Source organism: Aptenodytes patagonicus, chromosome 1 (assembly GCF_965638725.1).
Source record: "Aptenodytes patagonicus chromosome 1, bAptPat1.pri.cur, whole genome shotgun sequence".
Lineage (NCBI taxonomy): Eukaryota > Metazoa > Chordata > Aves > Sphenisciformes > Spheniscidae > Aptenodytes > Aptenodytes patagonicus.
In genome coordinates this window covers 57,681,402-57,706,734 of record NC_134949.1, presented here as the reverse complement: position 1 = coordinate 57,706,734, position 25,333 = coordinate 57,681,402, and the positions used below count along the sequence as shown (strand labels likewise).

The 25,333-nt window shown below is 43.9% G+C and overlaps 1 protein-coding gene across 2 annotated transcripts in view; it reads left to right on the top strand.

Annotated features, from left to right (window-relative positions):
- Positions 1 to 24,055, top strand: part of GRAP2 (GRB2 related adaptor protein 2) — a 41,118-nt gene extending 17,063 nt beyond the window's left edge. The window contains exons 1-8 of one of the 2 annotated variants that reach the window (XM_076328707.1): positions 3,671 to 3,686; positions 8,903 to 9,005; positions 12,173 to 12,264; positions 14,608 to 14,727; positions 16,315 to 16,483; positions 18,142 to 18,276; positions 20,466 to 20,582; positions 22,829 to 24,055. In XM_076328707.1, coding sequence (XP_076184822.1) covers positions 8,928 to 9,005; positions 12,173 to 12,264; positions 14,608 to 14,727; positions 16,315 to 16,483; positions 18,142 to 18,276; positions 20,466 to 20,582; positions 22,829 to 23,008 — 891 coding nt within the window. In that variant the 5' untranslated portion in view covers positions 3,671 to 3,686; positions 8,903 to 8,927 and the 3' untranslated portion in view covers positions 23,009 to 24,055. Of the gene's footprint in view, positions 1 to 3,670; positions 3,687 to 8,902; positions 9,006 to 12,172; positions 12,265 to 14,607; positions 14,728 to 16,314; positions 16,484 to 18,141; positions 18,277 to 20,465; positions 20,583 to 22,828 lie in introns of those variants that run through there. The other variant, XM_076328706.1, reaches the window with a different exon arrangement.
- The last annotated feature ends 1,278 nt before the right edge of the window (positions 24,056 to 25,333 follow it).

Genomic DNA, 25,333 nt, shown 5'->3' with positions numbered 1-25,333 from the left:
ATAGCAATTGAAATACCCCTTGTTTCCACACTTTGACTTCTGTTTCCCTTGTTGGCAATGTTATTTTCTGGAGGCAAACTAATTAAGAACATGGGGAAGTAGTTTACATTGAGGACAAACAAAACCTAGCCACTTAATCTTTCATATATTATCAACCCAAACAAGTCAGTCTAGGCAAAATATTTGATTTATATGTTTTATTAAAAATAACCTTTTTTCCCTTTTCTTTTCTTCCCTTTTTTTCTTTTCCCTTTGTTTTCTTTTCATTCTGGCTGCTCCCATGCTTCCTAGATAGAAACTAAAGTGAATAAAATGCCTCAGAAAAATATTTTCTCTTGAAAATTCCAGCCCAGCAAGAAATTACTAAAATTTTTGTGAGACAATGTATTCTTAGGCAGTTTTCAGACATGTTTGCAGACACATCTCTTTGGGTCATTCACCTAAGTGTAAAAGCAGGTGTAAGTTTATCTGCATCAAGCTTTTTAAATCCAGGTCTTCCGAGACTGTATCATAGCCATGGTCCAGCTATCCCATCTGGTTTGTGCCAGTAGTAGATGATGACATAAGAAGTCTGCAGCAGTTAGTTGTGGAAGAACCTGTCTGCCTGGGTTGGGCTTTATCCAGTTGTCTAATAGAGATTGGCTAAAATGTGGAAGCATGGAGTCTAACACTCTTCCCATAAGGTTTGTTTCCATTAATTATGGCTGAAGTATCTGGATGTTTCTTCATATCTTTCAACATAGCTGTGATGCATGTATTCCACATGGTGAAGAGGTTAACATGCTACCATAACTGTGACAGGGAATGGAGAATTCCTGTCATGGAGGAATGGAGAAGAAAGAAGAGAGAGTTATTTCCTATTTCCTATTTTCTATCCTTTCTATTGTTGGGGTCTTGCCACTATTGAGTGTTTTGTTTATGGTATAGACAGCCACGTCTTTTATGGCTTGACACTAAATTGATTTAATATTGTCATGGAGTAGTTCTGGATACCTAACAGCAATCCAGACAGTGTTTTGTGACATTGTCAGGCAGCAAGAATGAGTGACAGCTCACAGCAGCGTTCTTGCTGGGGGGCCCATTAGATCACATTATGGTAGAAATGGAGAAAATAGGTCGTTCTACTGTGTAACGTAATGTAATCTGTCAGGCCATTCACAGAGCATGAGAGTGAACATAGCTTAAAACCCAGAAGACTGTGAGGATTGCTGTCCCACCTGCCTCTGCAGAAGTTTATAATCCTGATGTGTACAGTAATAGCCACATGTAAAACTTTTCATAACATGACAAGAGCTAGCTGCCGTACTCATGTTATGGCCCCCTGCTTTCTGCGCCTGTATATTTTTTCAGCAAAATATATTTGGGATTATCCTCTTCAGAGGGAATTCTTACTGTTTCTACCCCTCACTGGTTTGAGTGCTTCATAAGTTACAACCTGCCTCTCTTTTAACTAACAGGTATTCCAGGGAGATTATTGCCTCCCCAAAGGGTGGTGTGTGTGGGGACTGCCACTGCCTGCTGCTGGACCAACTGTCTTAGACTAGCACGTTGTGGTGTTTTTTGTTAAGTACCACGGCTCATAAGAAAGGATGAATCAGGTCAGGTTACAGTTCCACGTAGCCCATGATGCTGTGCCTAGCAACAGCAGTTGGGGGAAGGAGGGTAAGAACAGGACAAGTACACGGTGAAGCTTCTTTCACTAGGGCCTCCCAGATCCCAACACTCTTGAGAATGAGCTCCTAGTGTTTATGTTATGAGAAATGATGGATAAAAATTTCCTGTTTGCCTTTTCCATGATTCTCATTATTTTCTACATTGCTTTTGCATTTATCCCTCTGTCGACTTTTTTTCCTAGGGTGAAGGATCCTAGTCTCTTTAATTTGGTCCTTCCTCGTTCAGAAACTTTCCATTCCTTTGGTCATCCTTAATTCCTTTCTCTCTACTATTTCTAATGCTACTGTCTCCATTTTTGAGATGGAGGGATGAGAACTAGCTGCCGTATTCAAGTTACAAATATTCAAACAGGTGCCCCAGGGGTACAGTGACATGATGTTGCTTTCTGTTTTGTTCTCTGTCGTTTTCCTGACATTTCCTAACCTACCTTTTTGACTTCCACTGAGCTAACACTTTGATAGAACTATCCACAGCAACTCAAAGGTATCTTTCCTGAGTGCTAATTGCTAATTTTAAGTTCATTGCTGTGTTCATATAGTTACGCTTGTTTATTCCCATGTCCATTACTTTGCAGTCACCAGCACTGAGATTCACCTTGCATTTCAACAGTATTTTGAAAACCATCTGCAAGATTTAATTTATATTACCCTGGTGGTTTTTTTTCTCATCAGTAAGCTTTGTCACTTCATGTTTTCCAGATCATTTATGAATATGTTGAACAGCTCATTCAAGTTGTTTCCTAACTTTTAATCAGTTGTTAATCCTCTATAGGAACTTCCCTCTTACTCTTTGAGAGCTTAGGAGGTTTTTTAAGAGTCTTCGGTGAAAGGCTTCATCAAAAAGGCTTTAGAAATGCAAGTTTTCTATAAAGTGATTACCCATATCCACATGGTCATCAGCTCCTTCAAAGAACTCAATCAGATTTATGTGGTATGACTTCCTTCTACAAAAGCTATGTGAGGGGCAATTGCTATGTCATTTTTCTCTTATGGCCAGTAATTCTTTTCTTCATTATTGTTTCTACCAATTTCAGGCATACGGAAGTTAGACCTCCTGCCCCTTGCATCCTCTCAAAACACTTTTCAAACATTGACATTGCGTTTGCTGCTTTTTCTCCTAGTACCGAGGCGGGGTTAGGTCTTACATTGTATGCCACAGTTTAATTGCTCAGCCTTTACTATTTCATGTTCAGTTTAGATTTCAGTCAAGATTTCTAAAATATCGAATCCTTGGATTTACTCTTGTTCATTTACTGATTTGTCCTAAAACCTTTTCTTCCAATTCTTCAGCTTGAGGCAGTTCCCCTGGCTCTTCTCTGCAAAGAAAACCCCAGTGTGGGGACCTCCTTACGTCCCTACGGAAGATGCATGGATGCAGAGAATTTATTTAGCTTTTGTGCTTCATCCTTATCTTCTTTGAGCACTCTTTTTACATCTCAATCATCTGTCAGCCCTACAGACTCTCTGGCAGGCTTCCTGCTTCTGTTGTCTTTGAAAATAATTTTATTACATGTTTTTATGTCTTCAGCTACTTGTTCCTCAAGATATGCTTTTCAACGGACTTATTATGGTTTCTCATTTAACTTACCAGATCTGTGCTCTTTTCTGTTTTCCTTATTTGGGTAGAACTTGCACTTTTTGAGGGACAGTACCCTCCTCTATTCAGCTGTTAAACCAGCCTGGGCTGAGGCAGCAGCAAAGGGCAGGTCCTTTTGAACTGACACCACCATTTTAAATATGCAACGTACCAAATATTTCCAACATTAGAGACTGATAATTGTCTGTACCCCACTCTGTCCTGTGACAGACACTATTCTGTGCCTCTGACTCTGTCCCCCATGCCCACTCCTGACTGTCCTCGTCCATACACGTGGACCCGTTACTGATGTGGCACACTGTCGCTGCAGGGAGGAGCCTGATACAGGCTGAGCTCTCCTTCTCTTCCTTCCCTTAGATGGTAATGCGCCTCCTGCTTTCTAGCAAAGTGCCAGAGGAGAGGAGAGCTGCTACAAGGTATGGGGTGAGCGTGTCTGTGAGACTTGAGTGGGGGGAGGTGTGTGGGAAAGGTACTAAGGAGGAAAGGAGGGTTTTGGAAGGAGAGGTAAAGTACTGCGCAGTCAGGGAAGAGCATGGGATCCCAGTGCCATCTTGTTCATCAGCTTCCACAACAGGGCAGTGCTTTTGCAGGACAAATCCCTATGCCTCAGCCAAATCTGACCCGCTGGAAACTGAGGGAGGAGGTGGGCAAACAGAAGGAGGTGCTTTCCCCCACTAGTCCTCCACACCAACCCTTCCAGCACAGCAAAGATTCATGATTTTATACTCTCACAATATTGTGCGGTATTGTGCTACTCTCTTTGGGACTGCTGTTGCACAGGCTTCCCATGGTGCTGCACAGCTCTACTCTGTCATGACTGGAAGTAGCACAGAAGACCCAGGTTCCCCAGGGAGATTAAGCACCACCCTAGTCTGAGGCATTTCTTACCAGCTGCTGTTTGTTCTGTGAATCCGGTTCCTAGGAGGCTTATTTTGCCTGTGCACAGTGGCTCAGCCCAAGTGCTATGCATTGCTCTGGATGGCAGGATAGCCAAGACTTAAATGTGACAGTGCTGAGTGTTTTAGTGACTTGTTCTCCCTTATAAATTCTACCCTCTTATCACTGACAGTCAGTGGAGCTGCACCGTTAACTCTGTAGCAAGAGGTTTGTGTTTTTGGAACAAAATATTCCTGTGCCACTTGTATGTGGCTTAGCTGGTGAAAACAAAGCTTTTATCTATCACAGCTCTTCTAGATAACAGGTCCTTTCTCCATTGTTTCTGTTGAAATGTCATCTGGAGTTTCAGGGTTGAATTCTGTCCCTGGTTGCTCGTCAGTCCAATAGGTTGTTCTTGCAGAGCCAAACAAAGACACAGTAGCTTGTGCTGTATATCTCAGTGAAAAACCTCACTGGATGGAGCTGCAGGCTGGAGATGTCTGTGCTGCAGGCATAAAAATAAAAACTCTTGTTCATATGGCTCCTTTAAGCGGGCACATTGTTGCAACTATGCCCTCCTTCTGTGATGTTAATATGTGAGATTGAGTAGGACTGAACCTGTGCAGTCCCTGAGTGGTAAACTCTTCATAGGTGGTGACCTTCCCTGGCATTGTTATTACTGAATTTTGACCCAACTTGGTGTAGGGTAACGGTGTTAAACTCTTTGGGATGCTGCTGCCAGACTGTGTTGCTTGCTGACATGATTTAGGCCTTGGCTCTTTTCATCAACAGAAAGATGCTCATGTTCTTGCTCAGGGAATGGCATTCTGCCAAACTAAAATACCTACCTAGTGCTCTCAAAGCCACACTGCTTTTCACTTCTCCTTTTATGAATCTTCTGATGCACAGGTCCCACAGAATTGCAGTAGCCTTATGCCCCTTGGATCCGCTTCGTTACAATGGGGAACCACAGAGAAAATTCACCTCCATGCAGAGAGCCAGCACAAAATGGAGGGTACTGGTCAACTCACACTCAGAACTGAAAAATCCTCCTTTGAACATTGCATAGACTTCATGCTAAACTCTGTACAAAGGTGATTTTCACGCAGAACATTATGCACAGTCTAAAATTGTCGTTGGTTACTTGAAAGGTTAAAGGAGTTGCATCAGGCAGTTAAAAGCGGAATCTGGCTCTCTGTCTGCAAACTGCAGTGCTGTCCTTTGGGATGAAAGGTGCTTGAGAAATGTAAGTTATGACAATAACGAAAAAATTCCTGTCTCTCTGTGTCGTGGGGTGGTGCTCGAAGTCACACACATGCAGAGAGGGAAAGAATGGGCCCCTGGCAGGGGAGTTTTCATGAAGGCCCAGCACTGACCCATGCGGAGTGAGGATTCTCGAGTTACAGATGGAGGGAGGAACAGGATCAGAAAAACAGAACTGGTTTGAAGTTCAGGTGATGAAAAGTGGTAGGCTGGAGTTCAAAGACAGGATTATTGGCTAGTGTTGCTTTAGTAGTTGGTGGGGGAAGAGCTTAAGGCCACAGCATTGCTGCATTGCTGATTTATCAACACAGCCAACACTGTGTATGGTATTTGAGTCACTTCTAAATTCAGCTGCTGGCAATGAAAAGCACATTTAATCCATGTGTTAGATTGTTTGAAAAGGTATCTGTCTCCTGATCTCTCCCCGAGGTTGGGATTGCTGAAATTGAAAAGGAGGTGAGAGAGGAGATTTTAACTGTTTCACAAACCCTTCTCCTTTTGAGGGGGTCACATCTCCAATAGCATCTTTAACGTTTGGGATATTGAAAAATGAAAGGCTCTCTCCTCTCTTGCCCCTGCAGAGAGAACCCCCACTGTCTCTTCTGTGACTAAGGGGCAAAAATCAAAGACAGGATTTGTATTTAAACAGTTTATTGTTTCTAAGTGTTTTTTTCTCAAGCTGGGATTAATGCTCTGCACTTAGGAGTTCCAGGATTCATCTGCACTGTTGGCTCTGATCTCTCTGCAGCAGCCCACCGCTGCAAGATAAAACACTGAAAAACATCCCTTATTAAAGTAATTCTCCTTTAGTCTTTTTCTTCAGTTCTCTTCCATGAAAGAGTATCATTGTTTTACTAGTTCCCTCAATGGCTAATTCCCCTCTGATTTAATACCTGTGTGCTCTGTTAGCACGCAAGGGGCTCACACTGGCTGTGGGAGGTTATAGACTGAAGCTCCAAAAATGCCAGTGCAAGAATAGAGGACAGTTCTCAGATCAGGCCTGAGTTGCATCTGCAGAGTTACACCAATGCCTGGAATAAGAGTGGGGCAATCAGAGGGCAAACCTAAGCTATATTTGCAAATCTGAAAAGGGTATCCAAAGTAAGAATTAAAGAGCATCAGTAAGTCGACAGAGAGAAAAGGGGGTGAAAATGTTTGGAATAGCTGGAAAGCTGAAGACTGAGAATAAAGCATACTGGTAAAACATAGGGTGTTATAGTTCAGTATTGATGGATATTGACAAAACCCTAAGGCAGTGGGCTGGAATAGCAGGTATATAGCAGATCACAACTGAGTTATGTGCTCCAACCTACATGGGAGGCACCAACACTGAAACAACCCCAATTGCTGTAGGACGGGTTCATGCTGAACGAGCAGAGCTGTCTGTGGACTGCTGGAAAATTTGCCTTGATGCCGCATAGCTCACATCAGTCACATGAATACAAATTCACCTATAAGCAGCAAAAAAGAGGATGCTAACAGAATCCAATAGGAAGCATGTGAAGATGTTTTTATAGTTAGAAATGACATGTAACAAATCTCAGAACTAATCTCCAGTGATGTTACGGCCCCTCTTGTGGATCACCTTATCTGGGCATCTTTAGTCAAGTGCAAAGAGACTTTGCAAGCAGAAAATACACAACTTAGCCAATAAATAACTGCTTTATATAGTTAACACACACAGAAGCTAGCTAGGATTTAATGAAATATTAGGCTAAGCATTAGTATACTCCTCACCTGTGTAAAGGCATCTGAAGAGTCTTTTCTGGTGAGGCAGACATCAATCGGTAGGGAAGAGTCAGCCTCCATCGTTGCCATCTGCCACCAGCTGGGTCAGGACTGATGGCACTGACAATTCAACTCCGTGACCCCAATTATTTGTGGCTGGTCCTCAGCTAGACTGACTATCCCAACTAAACCTCCTGTGGTTTTGTTTTTCCTCTGAGATTTTCTATCTTTCCATGTTGGCGTTTTTTCTCTTGAATCCCTGGGCTACTGCTGGTGCCATCTCAACAGCCCTACTTCTGTCTATAATTTTTGCCCGGCAGACTTTCTCCCAGCTCATTCTCAGCAGTTTGAGTCAAGTTGCACTGTATCAGAGCTGGGCCCTGGATTCTTGGTACACAGGTAGTTAAATCCCTGGGTTGTGTGTCAAAGGAGGAAGCTTACAGCAGGTATTGCAGAGAAGGAGGGTTACAGTAGCCTGTTGATTTTAAAGTGGCATAATTTTGGAGCTTCCTCAGTATCAGCACTTTATATTTTGGGGATCTTGTCTCAGTTCTAACAGGAGACAAGAAATAGCCCCCTAACTAGGGTTGTTCATACGGTTTCTTTCTAGGGCTTTCTGGTTAAGAATGTTTCGGATCAGGCAAGTTGGCACTTCTTCTCAAGCCATAAAGTCTGGGTGTTTTTGTGAGAGGTGAATTTAGGTAATGGAACCTTTGGCTTCAGGATCATTGTTCCCAGATGAACCTAGATTAGTAACCATAAAAATTACTTCTATATTGGAGCTGTCTGATGGTCTTCACAAGCTGGGCTGCAAGAGCATCTACCAGCAGTGCACTTGCTTAATGTGGCACTGCCTAGCTATTTCTTGTCTTGTCACTGGCAGCCTCACCGTTGGGCTGCAGGATCCATGAGCCAGCCATGGGAAAGGAGTAACTCTCTTGATTATAGAAGTGGTCCTGCTGGGGTACATCTGAGTTACATGAGCAGGAAGTGGTGAAGAGGCAAAGCTCATGTTGCTACTTCCCCTGCCACATCTGCTCCGCTGATGAAAAGCGGGCTTTGGTTTGTAGGCTGTCTGGTACATTTCAGGCTCCTGGGTTACCAACACTGACGTAGCGTAAGTGCATGCCTTAAATTTGTCAGTGCTACAGTTTTGCTCTCTGCCTGCTCCAAAATAGGGAATACAGCCTGTCTGCAAACAGTTTTTCCTAGCTGAAAGTTGTGGTCACCCATGCTAAGCCATCACAGAGAAAAAACTCTTTCAACCTTCAGTATTGTGGCCCCTGTCCAAGAAAAAATTACATTTCTTGCAGGCTGTTCGTTTTGTCCGCAATTTGTCTCACTCTTGAGATAAAGAGTAAGTCACTGCAGAGGGCAAATGCATTCTTCTGTTGCATGATAGTCACTTGCTTTATTGGGAACTGTGACAGAGTAGTGGTTGGTCTATACAGGTATTTTCCCTGCTACCAGCTTATTTGGGTGATGTATGCAAACTTCTCCATGAGATTGCTGCAGAGAAAGAGATATGTTGGAATAAGCATACACAATGGGTTGTTTGAACTACTGACTTGAGCTAATTATAGCCTCTAGGCCATGCCATCTCTTCTACCTGCTAATGCCTTTCCATGTCTAGTAACTAATGTCTACCAATGGTTGGTGCATGCTCATCCATGTACAAATCACAGCATTGCCTATAAGCTTTCTAGAGGCTAGACTCAGCAGTCCCAGAAGATCACAGATGTTGACAAGTATATACTTCTTCCAGCTTTGCTCTGCCACCAAGACACAGTATGGAAGCCATCGCCAAGTTTGATTTTAGTGCTTCTGGAGAGGATGAGTTGAGCTTCCAGGCTGGGGATATGCTGAAGGTAAGTGCAGCCCCAGGCTTGACTAAATAGCATTTCTGAGAGTGCTGCTAGATCTTTCTATGCTCCCATTTGCCTTGACGAAACAGACCAAGACAGATGTCTATAAACTGGGATACAAATGCAGGATACTCATCTCCCATAGGGCTTGCTATAGGTCAACCAACCATTCCCAGGTCACTTGAGTCTGTGTTCACTTCACTTGATTTTAGGTCCATAAACTATGGATTTAGTTGCCCTACAGTCCTCCAGTAGTCAGCAGGGAAGGATAAGTACCTTTGCTGGGGCAGAGATCCAGTTCTTCGGTAGACAGATTTTGAGTCCTGTCTGTTTTCATTGACTATATAGGTAGTCTAGGGTGACTACATTCAGGACAACTATGTCTAAAGGCAGGCAGGATGAGTGTGGTCCAGAGAGATTGCTGTATTCCTTATTTTCAGCTTTTAAACTGTTTAAAAGGCAGTTATCATGCATTATAGAACTTATATCTAACTTTTCACTGTAAGTAATTACTGTTAGTTGCCACAGGGGTTTTAGGCCATTGCAAATAGAAGAGGAAAAGTCCATGAGACAGTCTGTTACACACATAATGGAAGAGTTCAAGAGGTCCTGGGCTAAAAATATTATATACACCCTTGCAGGAATTTAGAATGTAGTATGGTAGTAGGGAATGGTAGAAGTAGAGTTGATCATATACAATACAGAGCATGTGAGAGTCTCTTTAAAGTTGATTTGCATGTGTTATGGTAGAACAGTTCTTGTTAAACCTACCAAAGTCCCACAGATGAAGTCACATGCTGCTCCACCCTAATTATTTATCCACTTCTCAGCCCCCAGTGTAGCTGTTCTGTTTCAGTTGAAAATGCCTGAGTATAACTCCTCTCTTAAGGCCTTAACTCCTCCACTTGTCCAAAGGGATGATGTACAATAGGATCTAAACCCTTGTTTGGCCAGGGAGCCTTCGCTACCTCCCTGTACAGTCCCAGCTATTCCAGTTAATAACCAGATATTGGGTCTCAGCCTTGCCTCTTCCATCACCACCATTTTTTATTTTATTGTCCTTTTAATTCTTGAAGCTTAGACAAAGCTGATGGCATCCAGAACTCATTAAGATCAAATACCAGGTTTTTCCAGAGAGTAATGAGAAGGTTCTGGAGAAATCGCTGCCTTTCTTCAGCGTAGATGAACACTCTCATTCCTAATTCTTCCTTAGGTCAAAAGTAGTCCCCACATCCCTACTGTCCCGTGATCTTTACCTGGTATCTTCTTCCTCAAAAGACTGTGGTTTCATCAAGTCCCTGGCTGGGGTGATGGTGTTGGCCAGATCACTTTTCCTTCTGTTCCTCAGTTTCCCTTCCTATAAAATCATTATAAGCTAGAGTTTCCTTTCAAAGTACGTTGGAAGCTACTGATGAAAAGTGTCAAATAACACCACACATCGGTATTATTAGTTGTCCCAGAGACTTCACTACCAGAAAAGTGAGACTGCCTCTTGCTTTAACGTCCTTGAGGTAAACAAAATAACACCTTAGCTGCCCAAGCCATAATAACAGTAAGTTAGCATGAGTAACATCTCTCTTCTGGCATATGAACACATACATTCATACCCTGTCATGAGCCCCCTCCTGCTGCCTGCACAACCTGCTGGCTGTCTTTTCTGATTTACAAAGTAGATAAGATGAACCGTATTGATGTAGAGATTAGAAAACAGGAAACATGAGGCCCTCAACCAGCAGTGACAGGAGGAAATCCACCCTCTCACCACCACCCCCCCCACATCCTTCTCTGAAAGGATGACGCACTGAGAGAAACCTGCCAGCCCTGCACCAAGAACCATCAGGTGGGTCGTTCTGGAAACCTTGCTGCCAACAGAGCAGGGCCTGAGCATGAGCAGGGAGTAGCTATCATCCCGTTTGGGTGGCCACAGCAGCAAAAAAGAGCCTTAATCCGGCACCCAGGGATAGAGGAAGCAGTGATTATACAAGCAGAGAACTTTACAGATTTCTATTCACCAACTTTTCTGTATCCAAATGCATAAAAAAGGCTTATGTGGCAGGAAAGGCAATGGAGAATTGGGCCCAGAGACAGTAACTTCCTGTTGCCAACACCAAGCAGTTAGAATGTGTGTTAGGCTCCCAAAAATATGAGATTGGCTTACAAAACAAATATTAGTATTGTTAACAATAGATTTTAAATTAAGTCTTTTCCACTTGCTTTCTCCTTTTAAAACTGTCATGGCTCATGCTTTCAGGCTCCTCTCCAAAACCAGAGAGAACAGAAACATGTTCTATTTCATAAAGCAGAATTCTGTCCCAGGATTTGGAATGTCAAACAAAACACCAAAGACCACAACATTTGCCGTAAAATCACAATATGGTTGTATCCCTGTCCTTTCTCCTCTATCTTAGGGCTATATCAGAGGCCATCAGACAGAAAGCAGTGAATTTGGGCACTGGTCAGCAGTGCAGTCCCTAAGGACCATTACAGTCAACATTAATGTGAGCACACTTGAAGCTGCTCCAGTGTGCACTGTGGGCTGGCTTCCTGCTATCCTACGATCTCTTAAGTGTAACAGTGGCTTTAAAATACTTTTTGCCTCCTTCTTTTATCTACCTTGGCAAAGCTCAGGGCAGCTGAAGACTTAACCCACTAAATAATCTCTTGCAAAATGACATGTGAGAGCACACGGTAACTTCCGTGCAGTCATAACGCACATACACAGAGGTATAGCCGTATATCCCTCCATATCCATACATGTCAGACGAGTTTTCACAGGTTTTTTTCCTTCCTTGTGAACCTGAGATGCTCCAGTATGAACTATTAAAAACAGCACAGAGAACTCCTTAAACCCCTATTAAGTCCTTCAGAGCTGAATTTCTCCATTTCACAGACATCAGAGATGCAGATGGCATCCCCAGCCACCTGGACAGTCATTCAGATGAAGGGATAAAGTTAGCAAGCAATCCCTCTAATTCTACTCGGCCTTCTTTATTGCTTTGTTTGCTCTGAAGTGGTCATCAGCCACTAGCCTTGCTGCATGGTGGGTGGGCAGTAGAGCATATGTGGAGTTCTCTTCTATTCTTACAAGAAATTCTAGGTTTCTGCCAGGATCTTCATTACTTTTGCCTTTCTCAGGAGACAAGTTTATTCCATCCATCTCTCCGTTGCAGGTTTTGAGCTCCCAGGAAGAGTGGTACAAGGCTGAGCTCAGAAGTCAAGAGGGCTACGTTCCTAAGAATTTCATTGATTTTCACGTTCCTCCGTAAGTGTCATGGAAACTGTGTGCACCACCATTGCACATTTCCACAGACTGCTGTCAAGAGCATGTGTGTGTGCATGCACAAAGGAAGACATGACAGAGGAAGCACTGGTTATAACATACTACAATTTAAGGCTGGCAAGGATTGCCATAATGCTATACGCAGTTCTGCCAGCACACCTTATTTCTACCCTGAAGCATCCTCTGTTCTTTCGCACCTGAATGCTTCTCAATGCTATCACTCCCAAGTGACTCCTTTGTTACTGTTGCTCAGAGGGGTGTCGCTGGGATGTGGCAGGAACTGCATTTAGATCTCCTCGGACAGAAGGAGAATAGTCATGATGTGAAGTCTTGGCAACAGAGACAGAGGCTGAGCACAAAAGGAAGAGCAAGAGATCTCTCTGAAAATGAATTATAAAAATGTAATTCCCTCCCCCCCGACTCTTAACTACATTAATTCCCTTTTCCCCACCCTGCCATCTGCATTCCCTCCCCCCCCCCCCAAAGTGTGTGTGAGTTTCTCTCGGTACACTAGAGGTCAGTGCAATGCTACATGAAATGTGACAGCTGGTGCTACTCATGGATTGACAGAGATGATAGACCAGACATGCCGCCCTGCTCCCACACACATGCAGACACACACACACCCTTCTCCACGTTTCGGGACTGTACACCCAAACATAGATCTGTCAGAGGACAGGCATACCTTCATTTCTCTCTTCCCACAGAGTAGATGGCACTGCACTTTCAGAAAGGACTGATAGGTGTTTAAATGCATGTTAAATGCACTGTCTGGCCCTGTGCCATAAATATGACAATGCACGGCATTTTTACAACCTTTTCCTTTCAGTTGACAGAAATGCTCCCTGAAGCCCCTCTAACTGTCCTCTTTTGAAAAAGTGCTGCAGAATTTCAGGAACGAAGAGGCAGAGCGTGCACCAAGCCCAGTACTTCCAGTTGTAACACACTGGTGCCCTGAGCCGTCAAACTGGGAGTGTACAGGGATTTTGAGGGTACAGATAAGTGCCACTGTCCCCTTTGGAGGTGGCACTTACCGGCCTGTTTGGACATCAGCCAGCCTGCTTGGCTGAGCTGAAGGACATTATTAGTCTGTTGTGCAAATATGGACTTGTACTTTTGGGCCTCTGGGGGATGAGATCTCCCAGTCAGTTGTTCTTGTTCGCTCTTTCACAGGGCTGTGGCATCACGCAGGGACACTAGCAGCTTCTTTTTTTCACACACATTTTTCTCATGATGCTTTCTCTGAGCAAGAGCTGTGAAGAAATATTTCCACTGATGCTTTTCTAAGAGTAGCAGGTCTGCACTTTGAAGCAGTTCAGGCCAGATGCTAGAACCAGTTGTAGGGAAGAAAGATGTCTCCTGTTTTTGATGGGCTGTTTTTTTCCATCTTTGTTTTGTCAAGTAATCATTGAAACTGGTTATCAATGCTGATTAATGTCTGATTTCCCTTTGCTAATGATACATAGGTAAACTGTGATGATAGTAAGCAGAATTATAACGAAACTCAAAAGTGGAAACGACAGAGCTTATGAAACTATCAGTCCTTAATTTTAATGCAATACAGGCAATTGAGCACTACATAAAAGCAGAAGACCGTAGACTGTAGATCTTATTAGCTGTGGAGTGGACATATATAAGTGTACATGATGATTTTTTTCTCTACTGAAAAATTCCTATTGACACTGTATTATTTTAGTGTTTATGGTGACTTTCTCATTATTTGTCTAGTGCCTTATACTATTGTTTGTTATGCCTGGCTAAATTTACATAAGTGTGCTTATGTATTCTGTGTTTCTGCAATGTTGTGGTATTATAACTCTTGCAGGAACCAATTTATTAGTACTAAAACTTTCATGGCTTGCTTCTGCTAAAAATTTATGTGTGTCCCTTGCAATATATCCATCACAGTCTAGTAATTTTCAATCAGTTTACCAAAAGCAATTTTATGTATATGTCTGAGAATTATGTGTGTATGTATATATACATACACCTTTGTAATTTAAAATTTCGTTGACTAACACCTTACTGTACTGTGCCTGTAATTACAGTTTCAGCTGAGTGTTGCTTCTTAGCAGGCCAAAGCTTACATCGTTCTCTTTGCATCTACGTGCTTTTACTGCTCAAAGAAAATGATCTGCACCCATCAAAACCCTGTACCTTAGCATGTACATGGCCACTGGGAGTAGTCATGTGGGCTCCTCTGATCCTTTTGTTTTGTCTTTCCTCCACCCTGCTTATTCATATTCTCCCTACCCTCAACTTTTTTGTTCCTCACCTTAATTCACATTCCTTATTCACATCTCCATGATTTTTCCGACTTGACAGCTGGTTTGACGAGAGGATATCCCGCCACGAAGCAGAGAACATCCTTATGAGCAAAGGAGTTGGCTCCTTCATCGTCCGAGCCAGTCAGAACTCTCAGGGTGACTTCTCCATCTCGGTCAGGTATCTGCTTCTCACAGCATTTTCCTGCTTCTTTTCCTGTTTAATGGTGTCCCTAGCCTCCTCTTGACAGGATTCCTAATGTGATGTAGCCTCTTGGGAAGTTTGCATGCTGCCAGTCACTGGCAGTGCTGCTGTGTTGTGAATGAGAACAAATTAGGCATCTGATTCCCAAATGTTTCTGCCTCTTTTCAAGTGACACAGTGAATGCCCCATTCCAAAGCTGCATCCCCTGGTGACCTGCTTCTCTGAAAGAGCTGCAGCAAAGCAAAGTGGTACATGGGATATCTCCCACAGTGCAAAACATGTGCCCTCCATTTGTTTTAATTCCCTGACAGCTCTGGTTACTGAATCCAAGAATTCCACTACCACCCATTAAGAGATGACTATTACATTGTTAACTTATTTCCCACAGGTCACTAAACAGCCACTGGACAGGAATGGCTTTTAGTTGCTTGCAGCCCAGCTGCATTTCAGCAACTTACTGTAGCCCAGCCCTTCCCAGAGCGTTTGCTTTAAAGCAGAGCTCTTAGATGATGGTTGATTTCTCAATTTTCAGTCAAAGAATTGATAACCAGTTTTAAATTAGAGTAGTGGTTAGCAATGTCTTTTCCAAGCAGTGTGGACTTTCTGATTCAGGGTGATCAAAAAGTATCTGAGAGGAATGCAGGAAAGCATTCTGGTTACATCTACACTGATAAACACCAATGAACTAAGTACAGTCAGGCTTCTTCTCTGGCCCTGAGGTCAAGCAATATGGCAGAGCTCAGATCCATATGGCTAAACCCTCTTCAGCCCACAGAACAGCTGTATTCAAGCAGCTCACTGCGAACAATTCCTGGTCCACTCTGTCCCCCTAACCATGGCCCAGCACTATCTAGGGGAGGGCTTTTTGGTTTAGACCAAAACCATGCTAACACTTTAACAGCTTGTGTGACTGTAGCACTCCAGGATAGCACTCAGTCCCTGTCTGGTCCCCATTTAGTTTATTTGTGCAGATGTAGCCTCCGAGACGAGTGTTTTGAGTCCCTGGAGTTGCACAGAGCAAGGAGGTAGGTGCCAAAACCAGATCACATCTGGTGCAAAGACAAATTGTCCAAATCAGACAAGAGGTAAGAGGAGGGGAGTTGACTATGTCTACACATAGTGGTGATGCCCATGGTGTGAAAAGCTGTAATACATCTCTTACAGTCAATGCAGACTAGATGTTAACAGGAACCTGCAGAGGCTAGTGGGTAGACTACAACCGCACCTTTGTCTCCTGTACAAAGCATGGAATAAAGCTATTAGCGATTTGTGGCCCTGAAAGCTCCTCTGGCCTTTATTTCAAAGGAGAAGCCTATGCTTTGTTCTGATAGTGCTTTGTGACTGGGCAGCCCTGTGGCACTCCATGTTTGTAAGTTGATGAATCTTTTGAAATCCAGAGCCACATCTAGGTCCAGTACACACAAGGACTGCCATTGCTTTACTTTCCAGAAGTCTAGATTTGGCCATGCAAGAAGCTTTGGTACCCTTCTGGAAAAGACTTTTTCAAAAAAAGATAAAAGTGCAATCTGGTTGATGATCTCTTACTTTTCCAATTGGATCCAGGCATGAAGATGACGTGCAACACTTCAAAGTGATGAGGGATTCAAAGGGTAACTATTACTTGTGGACAGAGAAATTCCACTCGCTAAACAAGCTGGTGGACTACTACAAGACAACTTCCATCTCCAGGCAGAAGCAGATCTTCCTGCGGGACAACAGCCGAGAAGAGAAGGTAAACACAAACCATCCTTAGGAGTTTCTCAGTAAGAAACCTTACTGTGCGAGGAATTCAGCCCATGAGAATGTCTCAGGGTCGGAGGGGGAGAGTCTGTCCTTGGAAACCCAGTCACATCACTACATTGTTGGGCCCTGCAACATAGATTTTTAGTGGATTCAGTGGTATGTACAGTTATATAATTGAGCAGAATTTTCTGATTCTGTTTTGGATAGCAATAGGCAGTGCTGCAAATCTGCATAGAGGTTCTTTGCTAAAGCTGTGCTAAGGCCCCAGAGCTGAAATTCTAAGATGCCTTAGACTTCCAAGGGAAGCAGGACTTACCTTACTGAAATGCCTAGATTTCATAAGGGCAGGTACACAGCTGACTGGTAGGTTGTGTCTGAGAAGAATTTGAGTCTGGTTTCCAAGTGTCCTTGAATGTACCCAGAGTGCAGCTGTCATTACAGTTGAAAGTTTGTCTGCTCAGAAGAATCATCCATCTTCTGTTACCGAGTGAACACAGTAAGGAGTGTGGAGGAACCGAGGGCAGAACCTGGAGCAGTGGCTGGTAGGAACTGAAAAGCACTGCTGAGAAGAACATAGCAGATATGGGAACAAGCTTTGCATTCTGGGAAGATGTAATAGATGTTTGAGAAGGCAGGGAAATCCCAGTCCAATGAATGCCTGGTTTTGTGCCGGGGAACAAGCAAATTACATAGTAGAGACTGCTATGCATTGCGCACACGTACTAGGAGTGAACATGCCTGGTCACTGCAGTAACCAAAGTCCTGCTTTACTGGGAAACGGATTCTGGTATTATATTTCCAGGATGTACAGGTAGAGGCAAGGCAGAAAGTACGTGACTTGCTCACTGCAGCAGTAAAGTTTTATAGGCTGTATGTGGGTCATTCTTGCTGGCTCCAAAAGAGAGACGATACATTTTTCAGTCTGAAGATGGGGCTTGGTTGTTGTCTCCCTCTAGACCACTTATGCAGAGCTTTAAAAATGCATTAGTAAGGTATAAAATAGAGGCTATGGGACCTATGAGGGAGATCACAATGAAGAATTGTCTGGGGAAGGAGAAAGGAAGACTGTATGCATGTATCAGTAAAATAACCTGTTTGGGCTGACAGTGAGCAGGAAGGGAAAGAGAACAGCATTTGCTCCAAGATGCAGACAGGCAAGTGAAAGAACAGAGGTCAAGTTTGCTTCGCAAACACTGTGTACATTTGTTATGGTGATGGGCTCAGCAGGGTATGTTTAGCACTCATGACAGGGGGGTTTCTGTTCACAATTCAAATTTCTAGATGCTACAGCCATATGATAAAATGATAGTAATATACAGATTTCAATGCAGAGACAAATGAAGTCTAAGGGCAGTATTTTCAAAAAGAGCTTGGCTCCTGTGCTGGTCTTCACATCAGTGGCCACATTTTCAACCCAGCACCTCCCATTACTACCCACTTTTCAGACGGGGAATGGCTGTGACAAAGATCTAAAATACAGGATTCCTGATTTGTCCTTCTGTTCAGAAGGGCAGGAGCTTACCTCTGGAAGAGCCTCCAAGGTAAAGGGTAGTGGTAGTGATCAGTGTGCAACGATTGCTGAGCTTCAGTCAAGGATGTGGTGGGAAGCAAAACCTGACCTCACTTTTGTGATCTGTCTTCCATCAGGAGAGGCGTGGTGGTGGGAGCCTGGAACGGATGGGCCGGGAAGGATTCCACCTGGGTGGAGCAGCTGGAGAAGATCATTCTTTTATAGCCAAGAGATACGTAGAGCATCCTATCCCCATACTGCATCAGCAACAGGTACTACCAGGAATGAGTGGCTGGGACATCAAGCCCAGGCACATGAAAAATTGGCCTTAATTGCTTGGTAATAAGTGAACAGTCACTTTGTCAAAAATCTGCCACCCTGAACCTGCTTTAAGAGGCAGAGTCAGTTAGGTCTTTATATGGGAGTAGCAGCGATGATGGTGTTGGCCTGGGGAGCTCTTTTGATGTGTAATAAATATGTGGGCTTTTATTTAGTCCTGTGATCCACGACTGATTGACAAACCAGCAAAAAAATAGAAGTCAGCGTACAGTGGCCCTTTCACTGGGAACCTGGGAGTACTCCTAGGGAGTTTTTGGGGCTCCATCCCAAAAACTGGAAAACAAGGAATGGTGTCATGTTCTTGCTTTGCTTAGGAAAGGACATAAAGTATCACGTGAGAGTGCGGGAAAACACTCCCAAAACTTGCACACACACACACATATATATATATGGTTTCAGGAACTCCTCTCTGGTCTATAGGACAAATGAAACCTTGCTGCCTATTTCTTTTTTCTGAGTTATGCTACTGACATTCAGCACCACAAAACACAACACGGAGATGAGAAATGACTATGGTAACCCTAGGAGAGTTTGGTTTCCTTCAGAACATTCCTCCTTCTCTCTAATCTGTGCCCTCTCTGCACTCTTTCATCATATTGCACCCCTGATGTGTGAGGTTTCTTTACTCCTTTGCTTGCATAGGAATGGAGAGGACAACAGCAGTACCTGGTGCTATCTTCAGAGTTCTTCCTGATTAATTTGGGGGGAAATAGTTTTCCTGGGGTTGGCTCATGTCTCTAGCTAGAGACAGTGCAGCATCATCCAAGGAGATGACTTGTCCTGCTGAAGGGAAGAAATCCAAAGCCATGTCCCTTAAGGCATGAGAGCTCCCATACAGCAAGGCCTGGGACAATCGTGAAATGGCTATTCTCTCATCAAACAAGCAGTGTTTCCTGTCAGGGGACTGCTGATGGAATAATACAGCCTCTGACAAAGCTGAGGGCCTGCACTCTTTGGAGCACAGTCTATGCATGTCACATTTGATACAGAGCAGAAACACTCATAGGAGTGAAGCATCCATGTAGTAAGTCTTGCAGCTGCAAAGCCAGATTGAGTTCACTCACTTTCTGGCAGGGACAGGTGAGATGCAAATTATGGTCCAGTCTCAGGCAGCCTAGCAACCTTTTAGGCTGACAAAGGCGCAAGTGAGACCAAAGGAGCTTTTGGAAGAGTAGGTGCAAGAAAGGAAGCAGCAAGAGGGAGAGGACAAAAGCTGTTTACAAGCAACAGCAAGCACAAGCTGTTGTTCTTCCTCCCCTCTGTTGACACAGCTGATCAGACCCTGTGTCACTGAAGCACTACTGCAACCTGAGCTAACATGATAGCAGATTCTGTCACACCGTTATCATAAAAAAAGCTTAGTGTATGCACTAAGGGCCTGGAGGGATGAAGACACTCAGCAGCTCTCAGCTGTGCAGACAAAAGAGAACTTGCTCCCTAGATGTTGCCTAGTTCCTCTCTCCATCTGTCTGGGCTCATTTGTGTTGATATGACTTCAGATGTGTGGTCATATGGCTTCTTTTCTTTGAACATGATTTTGTCTCTCTCCTCTTTGATTAATTGGGCTACTGGATTCTCAGGCTTGCTCCCTGCCCTTTACAGCATGGAGCAGCCCAAGAAAAAGTATAGTGAGTCCTCAGATATACAGTCAGCTGCATCAGCATCGCTGTCATTCCACCAGCATATGGGACAGAGGAAGAGCAAGGAGTGGGCAGGACTGGGGCATAATAAGTCCAGATTGGCAAAAGCCCCCTTGGCAAGCATGGCTTTTCACCTGTGAGTTACAACAGCCTTAGGTTTTCTCCAAAAGTCCCAGAGGCCAAAAAAGCCCCTCTCTGACCACTTTTCCCAGCAGCTGTGGAACACAGCTGAGGAATACAGCTGAGGACAGTCAACTTTCTACTTCTAAGAAGAAAAATCCAAAATAGAACAGTCTAAGGTGACCTCTTCCATGAGGGGCATTGCTTACAGGACTGCAGCACAGGGACGGTATTGGAAGCAGACATCTAAGATGATTTACTTGAGGGTTGGACCCTGACTCCCTGGCCACCAATGACTCTTAAAGCCCCTATTTATACATCTCAGCATATACATGACTTTTCTCTTGCTGTTTTCTTTCTAGGATAGATATTGTGGGAGTCTGGACAGGAAAGATGGGCTGCATGGACTAAGGGACTATGGCCAAGGAAGTGCAGCAGCTATGCAACAGAGACACACAGACCCACTGCAGCAGCAACCGGTAGGTGATGCACCTGGAAAGCCCCATCTGCCCAACTCAACAGTCCCTTAGGAATGGCCAAGCAGTCTGGGCAGTGTCACCTGCACAGAGGTTGCATGAGGAATAGTGTATTAAGCCTGCCGGGACATATCTTAGAAGATGTTTCTGAGTCTCAAGACTCTATCCCAGCCACTTGAATCTGCTTCTGGAGCACTCTGAGGGTAGGACTACGATGTTATATGAGCGTAGTTCTAGGGCTGTTCTCAAGGCCAGTCTTAGTTAACATGCAGACTTAGTAAAAGAGGGAACTTAGCATGAGCTCAACAAAATAGGCATCTGGGACATTGTGAATGAGCCCAAGCTCACCCATGGGTTTGGATCAAGCATGGGTCCAGTCCAGCAGAAGACATTTCTGAAAACCTAATGATCTTTCCTAGAAGGGCTTCATGTCCACTGATGCAAGGGGCTATCAAGTATCTTTGCCACCACAGCCAGGCCTTCCTAAGCACAGTAGCTAGATGTACAGTACTCTTTAAGTCCTATGGAGAGATGCCTCATGATATTGTCCCATGATACAGTGCTCCTTCTGTCTTGCAATGCACTTGTAGTCTCACTGTCTCTTCCACTACTTTTTGCTTCAGTCCTGAGAAGACCTGTCATCACTCAATTCTACTTGTCTGTACCTGGCACATCCTCTCGGACCTACTATGCCATCAAAGTGGGACTCACCTACCTGTCACCCTTATCTGTCAGAGCCTCTTAGCACAGTGGATGTGGGCATGATCCAGATACGTCTCTGCAGACATCTCAGACTGCTCCCCTACCTGGATCCATACCTGGCAGCTGACCTTAAGTAACCACCTGCTCTGCAAATTTCCACTGTGTGAATGCCTGCATAGAGCACGGTGTCTTTCTCTGCCTCAGCCCATGATTCCACTGCCAACTCCAAACTATTTCTCCATCAGCTCCTAGGAGCGTGACCTAAGGCACACTCCTCTTCCTTGAGGAAATGTACAGCTTAGCCCAAAACAACCAGAGAATCTGGATCCAAGGAGAGAAGAGAAGGATTGCAAACCTTTCTCAACTGTGAGAGACAGAGGACAGATTGGATAAACAGAGGACAGATTGGAACAAACTGGGAAACAGCGACATGTCTTCTTTTGACAAAAGCCCCAAATCTTTATTATAATCGAGCTCAAAATACAACGGCTTTTATCCCTCAGAGGCTGTGGCAATGAATAACAACATGCCCTTGCCTGCCACACCCCATCAGTGATCTAGAAGCCACAAATCCAATTATAGGAAGGTCTATATGTCCAGCCAAATAACTAGGAGCCACGTCTAAGTAGGGCCCTGAATGGAAGATTTAGCAAAAGTTAGTCCATTTTCAAACAGATCTCTCCATCTGTGCCCACAAAATATACCTCCCAAATTGTGCATGCCCTGTGGTGTGGGTGCCAACAATTTCCCAGAAAAGAAGCCCATGCTATGTCCTTTAAAATCCGATTTCTGGTCAAAATGGGAGATTGACTGCAAAGTCTCTTACGATGAAGTTCTCATAAGAAAAAAATCTGACCGTAGTGCTCATTAAAGTGCAAACCCAAAATAAACTGATACACCCAAACAGTTCCTAAATCCTTTTGATCTCAGGGGACTGACCTTGGGGAGAGTCCAAAGAAGGTTCAAGACCCTCCCCTACGCCCCAGAAGTGCCTGAAAGAGCAAGTATCATTCAATGTCCACTAGCCTTGCCTGTGTGCTGGCTCTCTTGATGTATCCTTCATAGTCCTCTGCTGGCCAAGGACACATTTCTATATCTGTACCAGCATCAGCTCACCTCCCTAGAGCCATTCACTTATGGTGTACAGCCCAGCAGGACTCAGGCAGGAGCCCTTCTCTGTGCTCCCATTACTGGCTTCAAATATGGCTACCACTGCTGATCTTACAGGGCAGAGGAGACAGAGCCATGTGAACACTATTTCCTAAGGACCTGCTCTCAGTCTGACTTTTCACCTTATGGTGTAAATACCCATGAATATACTGAGGCTGCTGAGAACCCAAGCACCATTCCTTGGGTGTCCCAGTAAATTGGTCCCTCCTTCCTGGCATCTTGACCACTTCCTGGTTTAATTGCAAGATGGTCTCAATTTCAGCTTTGCTTGTCCTCTCTTCGTGAACATATGTATTGGGGTATAAGATGGGTGACATGAGGATGATCTTTAAGAGTTCTGGCTCATTGTTCCCTGCTTGTCTCTATCTCCTTTCCAGAGAACGCTATGGGTCCGTGCCTTGTACGACTTTGATGCTGTGGAGCATGACGAGCTGGGCTTCCGCAGTGGAGACATCTTAGAGGTCCTGGACAGCTCCAACCCATCATGGTGGAAAGGACGTCTGCGTGGGGAACTGGGTCTCTTCCCTGCCAACTACGTCACACCGGTGCCCCTGTGAGGGCACAGTATGCCCCAGAGGGCCATGTTGGAGCTGCTCTTCTGACATGACAGGGACAGAGAGGGAGTGCATCTTCCCTTGCACCCAGGACATATGGTGCTTTTGGTTTTGTCTTAATTTATTGGCGATTGATCTTTTGAAATGTTGGTATGAAAGTGAACCCTTTGAAGAGGATAGGAATTTTTTCCCCTATTTTTCACATGCATGAAGGGGAGGGAGCAAAAATCCTGGACTGTTCATTGCTGGATCCTCCCTGCCCTGTCACTTCTTTGGCTAAGTATTGATAACTTCCTGCAATTAGGTTTGTTCTGTGGAAATGCACCTCAGACAAGTCAAGCTTCAGTATTCAGGTAGCCCTAACCCTTCCTTTTCGATCTGGTAGCACTCATAGTTTCTTCAAGCTCCATTTCACCTCTCTTTCAGAGGCAAAAGGAACTCCCAGGTGAATTAAATTATCATTGGTAACCACATTAATCCTTCAGGTAGGGAAGGAAAGTGAGAGGGCCTTAGGTTGAGGTGCAAGGCAACCTTGAATTTTCTAAATAGTTTCTGGCTTACCCCTCTAGTACTTTCTGTGGGTATGGACTGTATGGATATACCAGATGAAGGGAAAGGATCCTGTAAGCTTTTGTGCAAACAAACCAGTGGTGAAGTTATGGGAGGGTGAGAAGCTACTTTCTTTGCTTCTTCTGATAGTCCTGCTCTTCTTTCTGCACTCCATAACAACAACTTGTCCCATTTTCAAGCTGCTCTCTGAGGTACCTACACTTCTGTTAGACATCCTGAGATGAGCAGGTCAGGCCCTTCAGCTAAATTAATATCCATTGGATCGGATAACAATGAATATCCCTCATTGGTTCCTTATGTAAAACTGAATTGGGGAGGGGTTGGAGAGAAGAGGTTTTTCTGGTTTGGTGGCAGAAGTTCTTTCCCTGAGAACATGGGGTGTTCAGGATCACTGTGTACACAACTCTAACTTGCTAGTGGAATGCCTCATCCAGCAGGTTAAGCTGTTAATTTACAGTATGCAGAGAATAAAGTTCTGGCCATTAAATAGTCTGTTCTCTGTTCCAGTTTCTTTTGGATGAAATAAGGTAAATGAATAGGTTTTCAAATCATTGCTGAGTGAATGCCCAGATGTGATACAAATATACTGCAAATGCACGTTAAAAATGATCCAAACCCTGTGAAGGAGACACTGCTGCATAACCACTGCTCAGGCAGCTTGTTCAGTATCAACTTGCCTGAATTTTTCACAACATGTGGGACCTCAGCGGTCAGCAAGGAAGTGATGATTTATCATTCTTGGGAAAGACAGAAAAGGCAAGTGAAAAACTAAAAACAAATCAGACCCAGCAAGAAACATGTTCTTATCTTTTGTCCCAGTGGGAGAAAAATAATCCAGGAAATAGGTTCTTGGTAAAGTCCAATTCAATGTAGCTGGCCTAAATAAAGCTGCCAGCTAGACAGAGTATTGGCAGAAAGAACCCACTGTCAAATTTTTGAGAACTCCACCAAAAGCAGATTATTAATGGGTGAAGTAAAATGAGAATAATTAACAAGGCATATAGGCTCTAAATAGAATAGAAAACTTTGAAAGACATGTTAAGAGCTTATCTCCTTTGGCTACCAGGGTGGTTCAGGAAATGGAGGGATGCCATATCACTTCCTGGGCTGGACTTGGCGCTGTTCTCTTGCAGGAGCTCTGTTCTGGACCTTTAGCATCTCCTTTTGAAGCGAAGTCCATGAGGCTTCTTTTGGAACAAGACACCTTATTATTGGGTTGGTGGGAGGGTGTAACCTCAGTGACTCCACAGTTTGAAGAGTGTTTTGTTGTGATTTGCTTTTTTTTACCTTTTTTTTTTTTTGCTAAGGTAATATCAGATTTGGAAGAGAGAGGGTTAATATTCAGTGAGACAGAGGATTAAGACCAGGGGAAGCAAAGAAACTAGAGACCAGCAAAGGCAGAGGAGGGATATGAATGATGAATCTTTCATATTCAGGTCTGGCTGAAACAGAAGAAATGGTATGTTCACCCTTATTCCCACCATGTCAAATCATCTTTCAATTAATTCTTTTTTTTTATTAGTTACTTTTAAAATTAGAAGCAATGTCTCCTTTTCCTTTCCTCAGCACTCTAAAGACCCTCTTGGTAGCGAAGATGTAGTTGTACAAAATTAATTGAAGATAATGCACTTAGCAGTTTGATAGCTCTTCACACATTTGAAACCCCTTTACAGAGATTAACTAATTAAGCAAGCCTAAGTAGTACATTGTAAGTACCCCCATGTTAACTCATCATTCGTTTGAGGAAGAGGTAAATTT